The sequence below is a fragment of the Coregonus clupeaformis genome, chromosome 29 (genome assembly GCF_020615455.1).
Source record: "Coregonus clupeaformis isolate EN_2021a chromosome 29, ASM2061545v1, whole genome shotgun sequence".
NCBI classification, from domain to species: domain Eukaryota; kingdom Metazoa; phylum Chordata; class Actinopteri; order Salmoniformes; family Salmonidae; genus Coregonus; species Coregonus clupeaformis.
The window spans coordinates 27,407,192-27,428,647 of NC_059220.1; the positions used below are offsets into that span (position 1 = coordinate 27,407,192).

The 21,456-nt window shown below is 43.7% G+C and overlaps 1 protein-coding gene across 2 annotated transcripts; it reads left to right on the plus strand.

The window, feature by feature from the left end:
• The first annotated feature begins 1,285 nt into the window (after positions 1-1,285).
• Positions 1,286-20,419, plus strand: LOC121544968 (serine/threonine-protein kinase PAK 6-like). 2 transcript variants are annotated; one of them, XM_041855243.2, is made up of 9 exons: positions 1,286-1,741; positions 9,923-10,170; positions 14,180-14,818; positions 15,768-16,301; positions 16,853-16,986; positions 18,056-18,182; positions 18,290-18,415; positions 18,741-18,875; positions 19,016-20,419. In XM_041855243.2, exons 2-9 carry the CDS (start codon positions 9,967-9,969, stop codon positions 19,181-19,183), a joined length of 2,067 nt encoding a protein of 688 aa, XP_041711177.1. In that variant the 5' UTR covers positions 1,286-1,741; positions 9,923-9,966; the 3' UTR covers positions 19,184-20,419. The 2 variants fall into 2 exon arrangements, with proteins under 2 accessions (XP_041711177.1, XP_041711178.1); XM_041855244.2 differs by lacking the exon at positions 15,768-16,301.
• Positions 20,420-21,456: the final 1,037 nt, after the last annotated feature.

A 21,456-nucleotide genomic window follows, 5' to 3' on the forward strand; every position in this document is an offset into this window, starting at 1 on the left:
TTAAATGCAGGCAATTTAAATTGTCTCTCGTGAAGAGAAAGGGCTTTCATTTAATGACTATAGCTACAAAAGGTTCAAAAGGCATTGTCAATTTAGGCCTACTTTGCAATGCGTGTCATTACCCCCAGTTTATCTGGTGACTCAATGTTTAATCAGAAGCAGTAGCAGCCTCATCAAGTGTGACAATGCTTAACAAACAACAATAGGTGGGTGCAGTTTACTATCACTATTTCTTACATGCAATGTGTCAGTTTCTTGGACATAAGTAACATTTTGAGGTTTGTATTGCCTCGTGTTGGATTTGAATGATATTACGATCCTAGACAGATAAATAACAGAGGCCATAGACAGAATGCATATTGTCATAAATAAAGGGAGGATCTCTGACTTTTTGAACCCAATTAAGCCATATAGGTCTCTCACATCATATGCAAGCTGTAGCACAGAAGGATATGAGTGGCAAGCAAACAAACGGTTGTCTGTAAACAAGCAGCAAATGGACCAGACACCATCAGATAGTCTGAGCAAACAGAGGCATTTATTTGTGTTATTGTGTGCTATGAGACCTGTGCGCTGGATAAGGCTGCCCACCCAATAGCACGAAAGCACTGCACTGCACTGCAGACAGTACTAACAGGACAGACCCGGTAGGCAGGCCAATCAATATCAGTAATAACAGTGATGACAACAAAGACAGCAGAGGGAGGGGGGTCACATCTGCCAAGCCCCCGAGTGGCCAAATCTGTATAATTGTTATGCAAATGTATGGAGTCAAACCTTTTGCTTGGGTTTATTTGATGTGGTGTAAAATAACTTTATTTTTGGTTGTTATAGAGTTCATTCACAAGTATTTTTGAATCAAAAGACCATGTATTACAGTGTCCTAAATCTTGTTAGTCTTGCAGGCTATTTCTGCTATGTATTTCATTTATTATTATCATTCTATTTATTTATTTTTGCTATAATCTTTCAACTTTATTCCGGATATGTTTTGTTAGAGAAAAACCACTCTGTCATCCCCGACCCTGTCATTAACATGGATAATGCATCTGTTGACCAGGCACCTTGGCTTACTGCCAATGTTCTAATATCACCCCCTCACGTTGGGCAGAAGGGAAGGGGGGCCTTTCAGTCATTGGAAACAAGCCTAAACAGACACACACAGCACACTGGTATCAACTTAGAGCCACTGCAAAGACAGCTCAATGAGAGGGTGGGAGGAGGGAGGTAATAAAGAGAGAGAGAGAGTAGGAGGGGATGTGTGTGTGCGAGAGAGAGAGCGAGAGAGAGAGGGGGGAGGGAAGGAGCTCTCTGAATGGCTATGATATTCTCTCATCCTGGATGGTGCTTTTCCTCTGGTTTTGTCACTGGCCACCATGTGTCCCCAGGAGCAGGCAGCGGTGTAACGGCGCACGGACCAGTTGTTAGCCACAGAGGGAGCTGGGGATGAATCATCCCTGACAAAGAGCTTTTGAGATGGCAGTGTGTGTGTCTGCCTGGAGGGAGGAATGCATCAGGCTTTCTCAAACAAGCAGCAGCCTGCAGTATGCGCCTGCTTGAGAGCCAGCCCTCCTCGACGCTGTGTGTGTGTGTGTGTGTGTATGTGCAAGTGTGTGGGGGTGCGTGTGAGGGAGTGTGTATAACGAGTGTGTGTGTGTGTATATGTGTGTGTGTGCTCACTCTTGCTCGCAAGCCTCTTCCCTTCCTGGAGGAGAGGCTCTCCTCTTCAGCGATCGGCAAGGTAAGGAGACTGACGTTTTTTTATAGCACTAATTAATCCCTACACACACCCTGTGTATTCCCTCTGGGTAGTGGGGATGGGGGCATGGGGGCATGGGGCAGATACAAGGAAAAGAGCCTTAGCTCCATTGATAATGAGCGGGGTAGTGTGTGTGTGTGTATGTTTGTGTGTGTGCGGTGTCGGCAGGCAACAGCGGTGGTGGAGGAGATGGAGAGAGATGGAGAGAGAGAGCGAGAGCGAGAGAGAGAGAGAGCAGGATGCAGTAAGCCCAGGTGGTAATAAAGGAGAGAAGAAAAGACTGACTGAAAGGCTGCTTTCACCTGCTCGTCCACCGCACTCTCTCTCTCTCTCTCTCTCTCTCTGTCCTCAGCTTCTGTTGAAAGGATCTAACCCCAGAGTGGCTGGTGAGCAAGCAGACACTTCTGTGTTTTGACTGATAATGAATCATGTTAAGATAATACAGACAAAGCTATAGCATTTCATGCTCATTGCATGCATGCACTGAGAATAAAGGTACTTATTGTTGTCACTATGCATCTGTCCTTATCTGGGACTGTGAACTGACTGCTCAGGTCAGCTCTATAGCTTTATATCAGTAGAACACTGAGTTGAATTAGTGCCAGAGGAATCCAGCTGCTGTATGTATAGTTATGCTTACGTGGATTCCGAGGGAGGGGAACAAACTGACGAGGGTGGGATTTGTTAGATAAACATTAGCTTTCTTCTTCTGCTCTGTGACAGCATGAACAAAATGTGTTCTTTTAGTGAGCCAGGATGGTTGTAATGTACTGCTACATGTTTTTACTCTGTGGAAGTGAGGATATAGAGAATAATTGTTCTGGGAATGGCAAAGACCAAGTGGCAGACTTCATCACTCATGCCATTTTACAAGGTTTTATACTGTAGATTACATTACTGTAATAGTCTACACCATACTAGTCTTTTTCTAAGTATTTACATCAAGGAGAGAATATAATGGGATATAGTTTTCATGGGATTGCTGGTACGATCAATAACTTGATGGATTTCTCTTTCCCTTGAACAGTGGTAAGGTCTATCTCTGCTCTGGTTTATAACTGCCGCAGGCTGAAACTCTAACTACATGTCCTGGAGTGACACTGCCAATTATGCCTTAATCATACATGTCTGACTGCAGTAGTATATAATAAATAATAATATGCCATTTAGCTGACGCTTTTATCCAAAGCGACTTACAGTCATGCGTGCATACATTTTTGTATATGGGTGGTCCCGGGGATCGAACCCACTACCTTGGCGTTACAAGCGCCGTGCTCTACCAGCTAGTATGACATGCAGCACTTACCTCTCACACCAGTAAATTAGTTGTGAGTAGTTGACCCCGTTTGACTCAGCTGAAAGGCCCCTTTGCACCTGCTGCACTGCACAGGGATGCCTTTGTTAACTAGCAGACTAATGACCAGTTAGAACCATCAGACAGGAAAGCTCTGCTCTAGGACATCCTGATCTATAGAGCTCAGCTTCCCCAGACATGGTATGGTTAAGAGCGGCAGAGGCTCCACTCATAGGTGCTGGAGGATTAATTCAGGTTAATCAATAATCAGCACTCAGATAACTTGATCGGTCATTAGTTAACCCTGTTCTATGTTTTGTAAGTGTGTTTAATTAGTTGGTGGGGGGGGGGGGAATCTACAGCGTCTAGTAAAGACTACGCTTTGGACACTCTTTATACCACAGCCAGCGGAAACGGACACACCATGTGTTTGTTTCTCAGGTTTCTCATTGATATTCAAGAAGGCCAGGTATGGAGGGAGAGAAAGAGTATGTGAGAGGAGAGTTTTATGGAACGAACAGAGCCAGGTGGACATAAGCTAGCTGAGGGTGAGTGATGTGTCATGCACACTTGTGGGTCCTCTTCTCACGTCATTACTGTTTTTGGAGCCCTTTTTTTCTGTCCCCCATTTTTCTAAATGTTCACGGTCTAGCACTACCTTACATTGCTGTCAGGGTGATGACAAACGAGCTGGCCTGTCTCAGGTACAGCTGGGATGGTGACAGACGGACCCCATGGAGAAGCACACAGGTGCTGCCGAGACAGAGTTCCCATACTGTACCCTTACCATACAACCCAGCACTGTGCACATGTGGGCCTGCTGGAGGCCAGAGGATTGCTCAACTTAAATTCGTGTCTGCCAAGAGAGGAGAGGAGAGGAGAGGAGAGGAGAGGAGAGGAGAGGAGAGGAGAGGAGAGGAGAGGAGAGGAGAGGAGAGGAGAGGAGAGGAGAGGAGAGGAGAGGAGAGGAGAGGAGAGGAGAGGAGAGGAGAGTGGTCATTAAGAGTTTACTGTGGCCACTGGCCATGTCAAATGCGACCAAGTAAAATTAGGACAGTATGCCCAGCACACTGTGTGATGAGACAGCGCCCATACTGGGTGACGGAAGAGGAACTGAGCTGCTGCAAATTGATAACATAAAAAAAAATATATATATATATATATATAGTAATTTTGTCCCTGGGAGAGACACGCTGAGGATGGAGCGGGGAAAGATGAATCATGGCTTTCATAGGAAGAAGGGTATACAGTAAAGATCTAGGGCAGCATTCTACATCAATAAATTACACCCCTGAGAGGCCATTTGGCCTGTCTCATTGGACTAACCAGATGATGCGTCTTTATCTGCTAAGAGTCAGATTGTTTAAAGGACTGGTGGAAGCCAGTAGCATCTTTAATTAAACAGAGTGCGGGTCAGTACTGTACTTCACTTCCCTACTGCCTATAGGCCTGTGGTACAGTTAGAAGTACTCTATATGGCTGGGCGGTTTGGAGGCTAGGACTTTTTAGAGCACTCATTTGGTACAGGCATGTGTCAGCAGCATCACTGGAGTTATGCAGGGGGAAAAGCACATCAGGGCTTACGACTTGAGATGTGCTGTATTTACAGTGTCATTATGTCAAGGTGCTTGGGGTAGATAAGAGCTAGCTTTTACTGTACATTACTCTGTTAGTGTTCCATCGACTCTGGCCTAGTGGAGAACTAAGCCATTTTCTCTCACACTTACTGGGCCTGGAGAATCTGTGGCAATCTAATTCAGGCAGAATGATGTATGTTCTCTGTCAAGCTCCCTGTCCTCTTCTCAAATCCCTCTTATTACGGCTTGTTTACAGCCAGCGAAGCAAGTCAAGGTTGACGTGTAAAAGACATTGAGTCTCTTGGTGTTGAGGAGGGATGACAACATGCGGCGAGATTACAACACAAAGCGAGATAAAGTGAGACATCAAAACAAGTGAAATGTTGTCAGTGGCAGGCGACAATACTGACAGCCCTCGCTAAATAACCCCATGATGGAAAAGCTTTCAGTTTTCTTTAAAACCATAATTTCAGTGATTGATGCAGTTCTGTCTTGCTTACTTAACAGGAGTTTGGAGCTTGCAAGGACAGATGACGTAGTTCAGTGAGTTTTGCATACTCACTTTTCCAGAATATTTGTCTGTTTTAGAGATTTATTTAATAAACTACAGTGTCTAATGAATCTGGTTCGTGAGATAGGCCGATCTAGCCCCAGGGTATACTGTACATAGCTTGCTGCTCCCAAGTGGGATCTTTATTTAACTTCTGCTCTTTTTTTCTCAACACTTTTTTGTTGTTGTTTTATTCTTACTTTTTTGTTTAAAATAAATGCACTGTTGGTTAAGGGCTGTAAGTAAGCATTTCACTGTAATGTCTGCACCTGTTGTATTCGGCGCATGTGACCAATAAAATTTGATTTGATTTGATTTGATTTGATTTATTTGAGCTAGCGATACAACAATTGGTTTCCAAATGCTGTTGTTGTACCACTAGCTCAAATAAAGACCACACTTGGGAGGAGCAAGCATTAAGCACAAATGTACTTTCTTTCTTTTCATTGCTATGTTATCGTCTAGATCCTAAACCACATGTGGATGTGTATAATTGATCTCCTTTTATATGATGTACTGTACCCTCTCCTGTAATAGCTCATGTTATACTGAGTAATGGTAACAAGATGATTGAGGTTATCAGCAAAGAAAACCCATTTCCCTCTATGAGGAAGGTCTGCTCCCAGTGACTCTACTGTCTAGCGTGCTGTAGCATGGCTGGTGGGAGCAAGCTATAGTCACACAGTCACACTCTGGCAACGAGTAACTTAGTGCAGGTTCTATAGCGTGTCTCCCCTTTCATTTGCTTGCACACGACTTGCATGATATACCAGACCACTTACTAATGAAATATACATGGTGGGAGTATGTCTTTATGTGTCATAAGAATCAAGTTTCATTACATCTTTTAAACATTTAAATTAACACAATAATCATCACCCTATTGCATGTTGACTCATCTCTGTTATTGCCACTAGAAGTGACTCTTTAGATAAGCACGGCTACTGAATGAAAGGTCAACATCAACCACAATCATAAACACTGCAATTGTGCCATCCAGTCACGTCCAGTTCTTGTGTACCTTTCTCCTGCACTCAGAGTGTGTGTGTGTGTGTGTGTCAGAGTGTGTGTGTGTGTGTGTGTGTGTGTGCGTGTGTGTGTCTGTGTACTGAAAACACATACCCCTCCACCTCCACCCCCACCCCCTTGAGAGGCAACGCAGTCTCATTACACACAAAGGGCAAAACGGGCATCATAACGAAGCTGACAGAAGAGAAATCTCTGAGCCCACACCACCGCACTGCAGAGTCCAAAACAGCAGTTAAGACCTTGATGGTATCTATGCCACGGCACATATCTAGCTGTGTAATTCAGCCCTGGATTATTTGTGCATTGACAAACACAAAAAGAGGATAGCCTTCTGTCTCATCTCCCACCCACACCTCACAATTTGACACAAATTTTGTGAACAACAAACATGCGTCAGCACACAGAAACTGTGTCCTAAAATTGGATCACAGGATGGCTGAACACGCTAATGATCCTACGAGCATAGTAACCTTCATCCTTCCTACATCAGTGCAAGCCTGCCAAAAAATATAGAACGTGAACCAGGGCAAAATAGGGAAAACATTAACTTGAGCTTAGAGGACTCACATCCACCTCTCTTATCTTTCTGTATCTCTCTATCCCCTTCTAAGAATACAGTAGGGGATGCATACGCCCTCCATCACCAGTTCTGTCCTCCATGGGTCTGGATTGATGGGGTAACTGAGAGGCTTGTCTGCCTGTTAAAGCTGCTCACATGGTGGTATTGCTGTTTTTAGATCTGGAGATGAGCATAGTGTGTGAAGGCATGTTTGGACTCTGAGGTATGTTGTTTACAGGGGCACTGACACATACTGGAATAATAGGCTGTCTGTTTGAAAAACTAGGGTTGCAATTCATACAAATTAGAGGAGTGACTATTGATCAGACTGTACTACTAGAGTAAGTACGCTTTCTAACATTAAGTAGGCCAATATGACTGGTAAAGATTTTAGCATGTGTCCCTTTGAAAAGTGATTATATATATTTTTTCTTTTACCCCCTTTTTGATCTTGTCTCATTGCTGCAACTCCCCAACGGGTTCGGGTGGCGAAGGTCGAGTCATGTGTCCTCCGAAACGTGACCGCCAAACCGTGCTTCTTTTTTCTTTTCTTTTTTGGGGGTAGATCAGCTTTAATATTGCAGATAGATTGTAACTTCCATCAATGTAATTGTCTGCATCACTTCCAATCCCCCATATGTCTTAAAACCCACCCGCACCAATGTGTCAGAGGAAACACCGTTCAACTGACGACCGAGGTTAGCCAGCAGGCGCCCGGCCTGCCACAAGGAGTCGCTAGAGCGCAATGAGCTAAGTAAAGCCCCCCCCCCGGACAAACCCTCCCCTAACCCGGACAACGTTGGCCAATTGTGTGCCGCCCGATCACGGCCGGTTGTGATACAGCCCGGGATCGAACCCAGGTCTGTAGTGACACCTCTAGCACTGCGATGCAGTGCCTTAGACCGCTGCGCCACTCGGGAGGCCCTGAAAAGTGATTTTAAACAATTTATGGTTATGAACCATCAATATTTTAAAATAAATTGTCAAAGGGACACCTGCTTGGTTCTGTGTTCATGGCAGATATTTGGACCTATGCTATGTTTGCATGTGTGTTCATGGAGTTAGAAAGAAATCAACAATTGCAGCGCAATTTAGAATGACCTCATCCTCTTTGGCTTTTGATATCCTTGACAGCATGTGCCCAAGTTTTGCTTCAGCACTTTGATAGATTCAAGGCAAGCTGCTGAGGCATGGGGTCAAGTCCCTGTAGTTCAGACGTATGTGACCAGAAACCATTATTATAGCAAGTGCAAGTTCCGCTCTGCATGCATGTATACAGTATTTTCCTATGGGCTGAAATTAAAGATATTGTTATCTGAACAGTCATAAGCTTAGTGGATTCCGAGAGGTCGATATAAGGGCAGATAAATGAGATCACAACTTGTAAATCATCTATTTTAAAAATTCATTTTGTTGAGCATGAATCAAGATACTGTGTTTTTATTTGGGTCCAATTACTTGGTTCTTTACTTTGTAACTCCCATTTATTCTGAATGGAACCGCATAGAAGAGATATAGTGATGTATAATGTTGTGTTTGTTATCTGCAGTTCTGCAAAGAGATGATGCCTGATAGTGTAGCAGCACACAGCACAGAGTACTGAGAGGAGCCATTCTGTTTGGGATGGTATCATCCCATTATCACTGGCACCGGATGACTGTAGTAGCTGGCAGTTCACTCATGAATAAATATTGATTGATCTGACTGTACAGGAAACACAAGAGCCATGTGTAAATATTTGGCTCAGTAGTGCCAACATCTGCACATGCACAGTGATGAACAGACACAGAACCAGAGAACCAGGCGTATGGAGTGAAAAAACAGTAGTGTACTTTCTGGCTATTTCGAACCTTTCGTTAATCAAACTCAAAAGACAAACAGTCCTTAAAAGCCTTTTTATGTTTTAGAGTGAAAAACAAGGTCCCCGTCCGAAACCACAGTCAGGCCTACCATGCTCTGTGGTCCCCGCTCCATCCTCTCTCCCACCCACCCCCCCCTCCCGACAGCCTCCCTCACGCTATAGTGTCCCTGTCAGAATTAAATTCCTTCCCAGCTCCACATTATGTACATAGGGAGAGCACAGAATTATACACTTATGCAACACTTAGCATATTAGCCTTCTGATTGAATTATCCTTGGAGGGGTGGCTGGCAGTGTGATTGCCTGCTGAGTTAGAGAATGCCGTAGTAGTGATTTCTTCAACTCCCACTGTACACAATGCATCATGGGAGATGTGGCATATTCAACTGAAGGCACATTGTGATAACGTCATTAGCGTGTCATGCCAGCTTGTTACAGTGGGCCACCGGCCATGTTCCAATTTGATGTCCTTACAAACATCCATCAGCTCTCAACAAAACATGTTCTCCAACAGCACTTTATCAAAGAGAAGCTCATATGCACTATTATATTTTCAAGAAAATACGCACACTTAAATGTGGGTGAATTATATCCTAGTACAGCTAAGGATATTAGATGTAATGTAATTGATTACTGTATTTGTGGTAGATACATATGAGCGACATAAAAGCAGTGTCCTTAGCTTACACTATACCACTCCACTGTCAGTGCAGAGGGCTTTATATCTAAAGCTTGAGTGGTCACTTTCCCTAGAAGCCAGAGAAATTCATGCTCCTTCATTAGCATAGGAATGGGGATGGGGTTATAGTGGGTAGACTGTAGCATAGTGGGTAGACTCTTAGTGTGTTTTCCTCCCTCTAATGCTCTGAAAGCCTGTGGGCTCTGCCGAGGCTCGTCAGTAAAAGGGCACAGAGAATGAATAAGCCTTAATTGACCAGATATCCTTCATTACACACAGGCTTACAAACCCAATGCACTCTGTCCCCAAAAGACAAGTTCTAAGGCACAAAGGCCAGTGACAGACAGAAAGCCAGTCTGGAAGAAGGACATATCACATAGAGAATGTGTTTTTAGACAGATAGATTTGAGTTTATTCAGTTGTATTTTGATATCTGATGGAAAAGTACTGTATCTGATGATGACTTAGTCACTTCGGCGTACACATTGATGGATAATAAACTGTTCATAGATTAAAGGAGCTGTAAGTGACTTTATCAATGTTATTAACAGTACAGTAGATGTTAAGTGTACTGCTGATTTTGAAAAATGGTATATATATCTCTTGTCTATCCAGGGCCATCTTGAATTTGGCAAGCTGTCACTCTTCTGGACCTGACGATGTTTCGTAAGAAGAAAAAGAAGAGGCCAGAGATCTCAGCACCAAAGAACTTTGAGCACCGGGTGCACACCTCTTTTGACGTGAAGCGGGGCTGCTTCGTGGGCCTGCCGACCCAATGGCACAGTTTGATAGAGAACCTCCGCAGGCCCAAGCCTATGGTGGACCCCTCCCGGATCACCCCAGTGGAGCTCAATCCAAAGAAGGTACTGGGCCTTATTCTCAGCCCAACTGGATGTGTGCACTGGGGGTCTTTTTCTCTGGATGTATTTTCCAACAGATTAAAAGAGTTGAGAATTGATAGGATTTTATTTCTGAGAATATTCCAGTTTTAGTGAGCCTCAAAGCCCTCCATCAAAAGTGTTTTTTAGCAGAGGATTTCTTACCACAGTACAGAGTCCTTTAGAGCTGCAGCACAGCAGTGTTCTGCCTGTCATATTGCTTTCTTATCTATCACGAGGCTCAGCTAATGACCCTGTTGTGTACACTGACTGTACAATGTGAATCCTTGGAGGGCTCCAAGATTTATTACTCAATGCAGGCAATTGATAACGATCCATGGTGCCTTCCCACAGATGTCAGGCTGAGGGATAGAGAGTCCAGGTACAGCAGTGGAAATGCCAGTGAGCGATAAAGCCTGCAAATCTAAGGATTTCTGCACTAGGCTGAATGCTCATGCCGATATGCCCCTTGGAAAAACATAACACATTTTCATTACCACCAGTGGATAAGTTTGAGCTTTGCGTTTCAGAATCTCCTTGTCAGCTTCTGAAGCAGAGTCATGGTTTTAATGGGATCATCAGGATTGGATTGGTAGTACAGAGGAGACTTGTGTTCTGTAAATAGCCTGTATGGCAGAGGCAAAGGTTGGAGAGGTTACATGAAACATGATTACATTTGATACATTTGAACAATAATGATGCATTCTGTCCTTTGTAAAGGGTATGCAGTGGGATGTGAATTAGTCTTCACGTACATAGATCTACGCGCATGAGTGCGCTGGGTGGAGTCAGATATTTTAGAGCAATGTGCACCTTTTGGTAACATGATACCTCACCCATCCCAAATAGCAACATTCACCAAGGGGCGACAGAGGTTTTCTTGTTGTCTTCTCATTTCTTGTGAAAGCAAAAGAAGTGTCTGTCTTGTCTTGTCTTCCCTTGCTAGCAAGTTGGTTAAACACTGCAAGCAACTAGCCATTAGTTTCCCACATCTCCATGTGAAATAACCTGATTTATAATTAAATAATATGCCCTGGCAAATATTCTTATACTTGCCAGTGTAACCTACAACATTATTCCAATTTGATATGCTGCTTCAACATATTCACTCCCATATCATCTAAAAAATAAAATGTCATACTTGTGCTGCTTTTACATTTCCAAATAGCCTAGAATAACATTTTCACTTCTAAACTAAATACATTTTTTGGGGATTCTAATAAGGCTACAATGTTGTTTGGTTTATTGTTTGAACAGTCACTGAGATGATATTTGGTTATCAATGCATTGCAAAATAGGCTGCTTACTTAATGCCAAGCTAAACCGAGACAGCAATCTTTAAGTTTAAGTGATTTTGAAGTTGATTAGCTTCCCAAATCGCCATGTGAAATAATCTGATTTCTAATGAAATAATATGCCCTGCCAAATATTCTTATTCTTGCCAGTGTAACCTACAACATTATCCCAATTTGATATGCTACTTCAATGTATTCACTCCCATATCAGCTAAAAATATAACGTCATCATGTTTTGGTCAATGCAAAATAGGTTACTTTGATACATAGCCTATAGATCAGATCAAGGAACCAAGCGAGCTTCAACACTGCCCCCATGGCTACGCAAGGAATGATATAGTGCTTTACAATTTTCATGTGGTGTGGCAGGAGAGTACGTAGAATGTCGGAGCGCACTACAAGGAGCTGCCCCTTTTGTGACTAAAATACGACATTGCAACACTGGGCTACGCTCCGTAGGGTCCGTCTCCGTAGGGTATAAATAGCCCTTAAGCCACCTGTGCAGCTGTGAGAGCAGACTAGAGCACCATACCAAAGACAGAAGCATGGAAGACTCTCGTGACAGTGAACATGACTTTACTTTACCCAGAGATTGAGTAATCAGCCAATGGGCCTATTCTCTGATATGTTAAACTGGAAGGGCCTCCTGCCAACGCATTTTTAAGTCTGTGTCATCTTGTTCTGTCAGGGCAAGTTAATGCTCTTTCTCTACGCTACTGTGATGGGTGCTGCTTGAGATTTTACTTATCAGAAAGAGTCTGTTCGTTTTTACAGTTTTTATACAACCCACATTACGAAAAATAAGTGCCTGCATACAGGCCAAAATACAAAATTACCATCTATGCTACAAAATAAATATGCAATATGTAGATACAGTGGGGAAAAAAAGTATTTAGTCAGCCACCAATTGTGCAAGTTCTCCCACTTAAAAAGATGAGAGAGGCCTGTAATTTTCATCATAGGTACACGTCAACTATGACAGACAAAATGAGAAGAAAAAAAATCCAGAAAATCACATTGTAGGATTTTTTATGAATTTATTTGCAAATTATGGTGGAAAATAAGTATTTGGTCAATAACAAAAGTTTCTCAATACTTTGTTATATACCCTTTGTTGGCAATGACACAGGTCAAATGTTTTCTGTAAGTCTTCACAAGGTTTTCACACACTGTTGCTGGTATTTTGGCCCATTCCTCCATGCAGATCTCCTCTAGAGCAGTGATGTTTTGGGGCTGTCGCTGGGCAACACGGACTTTCAACTCCCTCCAAAGATTTTCTATGGGGTTGAGATCTGGAGACTGGCTAGGCCACTCCAGGACCTTGAAATGCTTCTTACGAAGCCACTCCTTCGTTGCGGTGTGTTTGGGATCATTGTCATGCTGAAAGACCCAGCCACGTTTCATCTTCAATGCCCTTGCTGATGGAAGGAGGTTTTCACTCAAAATCTCACGATACATGGCCCCATTCATTCTTTCCTTTACACGGATCAGTCGTCCTGGTCCCTTTGCAGAAAAACAGCCCCAAAGCATGATGTTTCCACCCCCATGCTTCACAGTAGGTATGATGTTCTTTGGATGCAACTCAGCATTCTTTGTCCTCCAAACACGACGAGTTGAGTTTTTACCAAAAAGTTATATTTTGGTTTCATCTGACCATATGACATTCTCCCAATCCTCTTCTGGATCATCCAAATGCACTCTAGCAAACTTCAGACGGGCCTGGACATGTACTGGCTTAAGCAGGGGGACACGTCTGGCACTGCAGGATTTGAGTCCCTGGCGGCGTAGTGTGTTACTGATGGTAGGCTTTGTTACTTTGGTCCCAGCTCTTGCAGGTCATTCACTAGGTCCCCCGTGTGGTTCTGGGATTTTTGCTCACCGTTCTTGTGATCATTTTGACCCCACGGGGTGAGATCTTGCGTGGAGCCCCAGATCGAGGGAGATTATCAGTGGTCTTGTATATCTTCCATTTCCTAATAATTGCTCCCACAGTTGATTTCTTCAAACCAAGCTGCTTACCTATTGCAGATTCAGTCTTCCCAGCCTGGTGCAGGTTTACAATTTTGTTTCTGGTGTCCTTTGACAGCTCTTTGGTCTTGGCCATAGTGGAGTTTGGAGTGTGACTGTTTGAGGTTGTGGACAGGTGTCTTTTATACTGATAACAAGTTCAAACAGGTGCCATTAATACAGGTAACGAGTGGAGGACAGAGGAGCCTCTTAAAGAAGAAGTTACAGGTCTGTGAGAGCCAGAAATCTTGCTTGTTTGCAGGTGACCAAATACTTATTTTCCACCATAATTTGCAAATAAATTCATTAAAAATCCTACAATGTGAGTTTCTGGAAAACATTTTCTCAATTTGTCTGTCATAGTTGACGTGTACCTATGATGAAAATTACAGGCCTCTCTCATCTTTTTAAGTGGGAGAACTTGCACAATTGGTGGCTGACTAAATCCTTTTTTCCCCCACTGTATGTCCTTCCAACATATTGACAGCAAAACCAACTGGGAAAACGAGTCAAGTCTGGATTTTTGAAGAATGCCAAAACTTCCCTTTCAGACTCAGAGTTCTAAAAATAACTTATCTTCAAGTGACGGTTGTGTCACCCTCTTTATTCCACGCCCAAATGCACAGGCCTCTCAGTATGTTATGATCATTCCAGTCAATGTGGTTGGTTGATCATAACTGCTCTCCTTTCAGACCATCGTGCGTGGGAGTATGATCGGCCATGGAGACTACATCTCAGCCATGATCTCTGACATGAGCAGGCTGTCCGTGACCAGCTCCAACTCCCTAAGGAAGAGCAGCCCTTCAGCCAGGAAGAGGGCCCAGTCCCTTGGCAGGCTGGGGGAGGTGAAGGAGGGGGACACCTACCAGTATGAAGACCTGGGAGAGGATGACCTGGAGCAGCAGCAGTGGAGGGACAGGGCTCATAACATCCACAGTGAGAGTGCGATGCCCCACATGGGCATGAAGAAGAGCATCACCCTGCAGCCCAACGGGGATCTTCCCAGGGCCAAGTCCACCTACGAGGTGAGTGTCAGCTCTCTGGAGGGACCGCCGGCTCCGTCCCAGCCCATGCAGGTGCCTATTAAGGGGGCTTATATCAGCTGTGAGGTGGGCAGTCCCACAGAGAGACTGATGGTGAGGAGAGACTTCCAGGTGCCGAGGGTTATGCCACACAACCAGAGGCCCATCTCATGCTTCTACAACCCAGCCATGGCTGTCCAGCAGCCCCATCCTGACCATGGGCGTCACCCCCCTCCGGAGTACTGCACCAACCTCTACATCCACTCCCACAACTGCCCTGGCAGACCATACTCCTCCTACGACCTGAAGGTAAGCATGTCACTACATCATTATCTCTCATCTATATTGACATTGTCATAGGTCAGCTGATGTAATCAACTATGATACATTATTCACAGACATACGTCAACCAATTTCACATTGGCCAGTTGTTAACTGTGGTACACAGGAGGTTGGTGGCACCTTAATTGGGGAGAACGGGCTCGTGGTAATGGCTGGAGCGGAACTGTGGAACTGTATCAAATACATCAAACACATGGTTTCCATATGTTTGATGCCATTCCATTTGCTCCGTTCCGGCCATTATTATGAGCTGTTCTCCCCTCAGCAGCCTCCTGTGTTGTGGTATATACAGTAATTAACACCTTTACTCTTTGAAAACCCTGTTCATAATTTGGACAGTGAGCTACTTCATAGACAGTTTTTTAGGTAAAACATTTCTAGAAAACATTTCTAGAAATGTTTAAGTAAAACACTTATAGAGCCCATAACTCCTCTCCATCTTACAGCAGACTGCATCCCTGCATTCTACAGTCGATTGCTCAATTAAGTGCTAAAATGTGATTTGTGACTTTATTGCTTGAATGTGCTTGTAAACGTTGAGAGATGCTATGTTTAGCAAGATCTCAAGGGTACATTGAGGTACCTACAGGTGTAGGATCTTAAGTTGACCTATATTATCACAGCGAAATAATCCTGCAGCAACAGGATTTGAACGTTAAGTCCATAATGTTGCTTGATCGGTGGTTAGGCTATTAGCTGGCCAAAGGTAGGCTTCATAAAAAGAGCACACATTCTCAGCAACAAAAGAGTGATCAAGTTAAGATCCTATATCTGTATGGCAAACGTTTTAGCAGGGGGCGTACCAGGTGAAGTGAATGCATAGTGTGAGAGTAAAGCACTGTGATTTACATCCAGTAATAAAGCAGGCCAGGGACCTTGGGAAGACAGCCAACTCTCTCTCTCTCTCATCATCCAGGCAGAGTCGGCTCTGAGGCACCACCAGTCAGGCTTCCTACCCAGTACCCCCAGCAGTCCCTTCATGAGTGGCATCAGACCCCACAGGACGGTGCGCTCCTCAGCCAGCTACACCCTGGGACTGTCTCCCAACATGGGCCTGAGACTTAATGGCCCTGACCCCTTTTTGAGACACTCAGGCTGCCCTAATGCTCCCTTCCCCAGGCAGGACAGCCCCTCCCAGCCCCGGCCCTCCCCCACCGGCTCCCTGGACACCAGCCCCCCAGGCACATGCTCCCCTGCTTTCAGACCCCCTCAGCACCCCCAGAGGCCGCCACCAGACCCCCCCAAGGTGACCCATGAACAGTTTAAGGGTGCCCTGCAGATGGTGGTAGACAAGGGGGACCCTCGGTCGTACCTGGAGAACTTCGTGAAGATTGGAGAAGGTTCGACGGGGGTGGTGTGTATCGCTCGGGAGAAACACAGCGGCAGGCAGGTGGCTGTGAAGATGATGGACCTGCGGAGACAACAGCGAAGAGAGCTGCTTTTCAACGAGGTATGACAACCTCCAGCCAACACCATCCTCAATGACCCCCATAACCCTCACAACAAAACCCAAAATCAGCAATCAATCACGTTGGGATACATCATATACATATATCCTATCTTAATTCGATCACTCTGTTGTCGCAGAGAATTTTCCTGTGCAGCAGGAAATGCACATTGTAGTTTATTCAAGGCTTTAAAACGTTTCTAAAGTTTCTAATTTACACTTTAAAATGTCAGACTTGATTTATCCTTACAAAAATGTATAACCCCTACAAAAATGTCCATTAATTATAATCCACATAATAATTGCTGCAGGATAATTTTCCTGCTGTGAGAAACTGGTAAAATTAAGATACTATATCTGTAACAGAGCCCATGTGTTATCAATTGAAACTGCGGGGGCACATGCCCCCTTAGATCCAGCTAGTCCTTATTTTGCCCATCAGTTACTTATTGTCCCTGACAATAATACCCAAAGACCCTATTTTGCCCATCAGTGCCCTCTCAAAATCATCAGGTACATTACATGACTGTTATCAACTGTATGTGTTTGTCCAGGTGGTGATCATGAGGGACTACCAGCACAGGAACGTGGTGGAGATGTTTAAGAGTGCCCTGGTGGAGGAGGAGCTCTGGGTCATCATGGAGTACATAGAGGGTGGAGCACTAACCAACATCGTGTCTGAGACCAGGTATGGAGACACAGCACAGACCTGACCTACTCACTGCTGCTGGAGCAAAACACTGTGTCCTCCTATGGGAAACTATAATCTGATAACATAATTAGATTTGTGCATGTTGAAATGACGTGGTGAATTTAATTTGGTCCAAAAACACGATTCAATCTATGCTCCCATGCTGTTAAATATATCAGAAACTGTATGCATAAACAAATTGTCAGTGCATATTAACTCTACCTGTCAATGTATTTTAAATTCCAAACTGAAAGTTGTCTCATTCACACTACAAAACCAGGTATCTAGAGACAGGGACAGAGTGCATTTCTGACTAGCCAGCTGACATGTTGAAATGGTCCAGATGGAGTTTGTAATTTTCATTGGTTGTCAGAACCCAAGGTTAGTATTTGTATTGATTGAACTGTCTGGAATAAGACCCCTTTGCTAAAATATACCTCCTTCATACTACAATCCAATCTAAAATAAGTTTTGAAAACAATGAATATCTTTTTATTTTTTTACTATCAGCCTTAAAGGGACAATCTGCGATTGCTACTTCAATTTTCTGACTTTTAAATGGATTATATATACGCATTGATTCTTTAAGAATATTACTTAGAAAGGCATAATGAGCCTGGTTCAACTGTCGTACCCCATCAGAACCCAAAATATAAGTATGTTTTACTCCATTGTTTGTAAAAAATATATATTTCTAAACAAACATTGTATAGCCTCAAAACATAGTTAAAACCATAATTGTATATATCATGGATGGTCAGTCCTTGCATGCATAGCTCTGTCTGTTAATTTGAGAGCTCCAGCCCCATCCCACAGCTATTTACCAAAACAATGGTGGGGAGCCTGCTTTGTTATTTGAATTGCAGGTGTGTTTCAGTTCTTCAGTGTTCAAAATCTACTAGGCTATATTTTCAAAATGCATACACGTGATACTGTGAATGCATGAAGCCATCTGAACCTCACCTATACCACCATTAATGTATAGCATCACCTGGGTGATGCAACAACAGCCATTTTGCAGTGCAGTTTTGAGTGTTGTGTGTATCTGTGTCACTCCCCCATGTAGGCTGAGCGAGGAGCAGATAGCCACAGTGTGTGAGGCTGTGCTGCAAGCCCTAGCCTACCTTCACTCCCAGGGAGTCATCCACAGGGACATCAAGAGTGACTCCATACTGCTAACACTGGATGGGAGGGTAAGTCTCTCTCGCATAAGTATTTTTAATTCAGTTGAGAGAGAACACACCTGTTTATGTATTCATAACTGTTGATAATTGAATTGTAACGTTTCTGTCCTGTACAGATCAAGCTGTCAGACTTTGGGTTCTGTGCCCAGATCAGTAAGGACATTCCCAAGAGGAAGTCTTTAGTAGGAACACCATACTGGATGGCTCCGGAGGTAATCTCTAAATCTCCATACAGCACTGAGGTGAGATTTTCAAAACTACTCTGTATCCTTACTAACTGCACTGGTATATTATGGCATACTAATTGTATCCAAACAAATACTCATGATGTCCAGTATTCATGTGCATGTCAACACTGTCTGATAGTGATGTTGATATACAGTATACTGGTTTGTTGTGGTCCTCTGTAGCTCAACTGGTAGAGCACGGCGCTTGTAACGCCAAGGTAGTGGGTTCGATCCCCAGGACCACCCATACACAAAAATGTATGCACGCATGACTGTAAGTCGCTTTGGATAAGAGCGTCTGCTAAATGGCATATTATTATATTATTATTGTGTCTGCCAGGTGGATGTGTGGTCTCTGGGCATCATGGTAGTTGAGATGGTGGATGGAGAGCCCCCCTACTTCAGTGAGACCCCCGTTGCAGCCATGAGAAGACTGAGGGATGAGCCAGCTCCCACCGTACGGAACGCAACCCAGGTCAGAGAACAAACAGAACACATACCGTACATAGAGAGATACTCTCTTACACACGCACAGAAACACAGAGAAACACATTCACACCTTTTCTCTATTTCAACATGTCTGATGAATTAGCTTGGACTTTACACTTTGTGTAGGTATCCCCGGTGTTGAAAGACTTCCTGAACCGTATGTTGACCCGGGACCCAGTGGAGCGGACCAGCGCAACAGACCTGCTAGAACACCCCTTCCTCCTGCAGAGCGGCTCCCCGCAGTGCCTGGTGCCCCTGGTGGAGCAGTACCGCAAGCGCATGTCCCGCTGCTGATCCCATGGTGGACCCTGATTCCTGATTACTACTGTACCCACCCTGAGTGTGATCTGCCCAGGCCCAACCCACCCAGCACCCAGCTCAGTGGGGGAGCAGATCCAGACCCAGAGAGCCTGGTGCTGCTACAGAGCTCATGGCAGCAGGCCTGTAGGCTTGGTAGACAGTGGCTCAGCACGGGCGTAGAAACCTACTGTAAGAAGCACTTTAGCAGTGAGTTGGCGCAGTGAAACGGCAGCATGCAAACAAACAGTACTCCTCACTCATCTCAACAACGTCTGGGTATACCTGTGATAGACAACATCCAATGGGATTCCTCCCGACACAACACCAATCTAGCATTGGTGCATTATATACACACTTGAACTCCAAGGGAACTGTAAACTGCATTGTGAACTTTTACTGTAATCGAGCAGCTTCCCATCGTAGTGTTTGGATACTGGTGAATTTTCAGCTTGTGCTATAGACTCAAGTTATGGTAGCTCATGACTTGGAGAGAAGCGTGATGTTACATACCTCTACAACCATATGGGGCACTGACTGAAGTAAAGCACCTTGTCAGTAAACAATTTGCATGGCCAAATGAAGGCAGACTTGGCCTGATCGGAATGTTTAAAACATGCTACTAAGAGATGACATGAGAGACCTGCCTCTAGCATCATCATGACAAATGTGTAGATGAGGGGATGGCTGTTTGTTTTTATTGTGCTCAAGGAATCATGTTCCTTTTAATATTTATTATATTTTGCTTTTTCTGAAAAGTGTTGTGAACGGTTTGTAATGTGAACTTGCAAATAAGTTTTCATTTTAGATGATCAACTTGAAATGTAGCAGATGAACAAATAATGTAAATACATCCTGTATATTAGGACTTACTTGCAGAGCCACTGTACTTATATGGTATGAATTTAACTTCATTTTGAAAGTGTGTGTGTTTACGCCTGGATACTGTTTTAGTGTTTGCCTCAACCATCCCTTCCACTGTGTTGTGAGCGACCTTTTAAACTACAGGATGTGTGTGTTGCTACAGAAAATGTATGTGTGACAGTATTTGCATTGGTTTGCATAGATAAAGCACACAGGCTTGGCATGTGATGCTGAAGAACGTCCACCAGCTGAGAACACCTTGCACATTGTCTTTGTATTCTTACCAGTGATACAACATATTTAATGTATTTGTATTTCTATGTAGGACATTTGTGACATTTTGTAAAAAAAATAAAATAATAATGCATATTGACTCTTGATCTTGATCAACTAATAACTGCTATTTATCAACTAATCACTGCTAATTTGTTCCAATTCAGTTTGCTGTTTAATGTCCCCTTTCACACAGGTGCATCTTTTTCTTTCTATGTCTCTCTCTCTCTCTCTCTCTCTCTCTCTCTCTACTCTCTCTCTCTCTCTCTCTCACATACAAACATTATATCAAATGCAGAAATTAGAATTCTGTCACATTTGGAACTATTTGTATAAATGTATTACAATTCATTTAGCATAGCCTGTGCATATTAACAACATGATTCATTATAAATAATTATACATTATAAATAGAATACACACTACATATTTCAATAATAGTGTAATATATTATTATTTTGTCAAATAAAAGTGACACTGCCATTATTACGATTTGTGCATATAGCAGATGATTTGAATCTACAGACAAAGCATTGGGATACATTCATTAGTTACCATACTGCTTGAACATGTAGAATCTAAAGTGCTTTATCAAATCGACTCCCTCTAATTTTCCAAATTGAGAACAGTCGGTTTTCCTTTAACTCGAGGGAGACACCATGGTAACTGCTCTCAAATTCACACTTCACCCTGCTGATGCTGTCCCCGCTTGGCTGACTGTTAACTTTCTGGTGTTTTGAGAAAAGGGGAACGTTTTATCCCAGGACATCCTCCCTCTACCGTGTGAGGAACGGGAAGAACAGTTAATTACAGTCTCATGAACTTAGGGGCGGTGAATCAGTGCAGTAATCTGGTCCCCAGCCTGGTGAATCCTGGGGGATGGACAGGACTCTTCTCTGGCTCTATCTCTGCTCTGTGGAAGAGGAGTTTGTTTAGTCGCCCATTCGGCGGGAGGCTGCCATGCTTCTGACTCCCTCTCCTGCTTGATTGTGCGAAGTCATTATTTCCATCTTTTGGCGCCCTGGTGGAATCCTTGGGCGCTCTCTGAGATTGACCTTTGCCATTTAAAAGTGCTTATGGCGTGGAGACAGTTTCTTCAGCGCCGTTGTCATCTCACATGTGCTCTCTTGTCA

What these genes read in the sequence shown, in the direction of transcription:
- LOC121544968 (XM_041855243.2), top strand. Translation starts at nt 9,967, where the DNA reads ATGTTTCGTAAGAAGAAAAAGAAGAGGCCAGAGATCTCAGCACCAAAG. An exon ending in GAGAGCTGCTTTTCAACGAG is followed by an intron (nt 16,302 to 16,852) that starts GTATGACAACCT and finishes GTGTTTGTCCAG; the next exon opens with GTGGTGATCATGAGGGACTA. An exon ending in CCGTACGGAACGCAACCCAG is followed by an intron (nt 18,876 to 19,015) that starts GTCAGAGAACAA and finishes CACTTTGTGTAG; the next exon opens with GTATCCCCGGTGTTGAAAGA.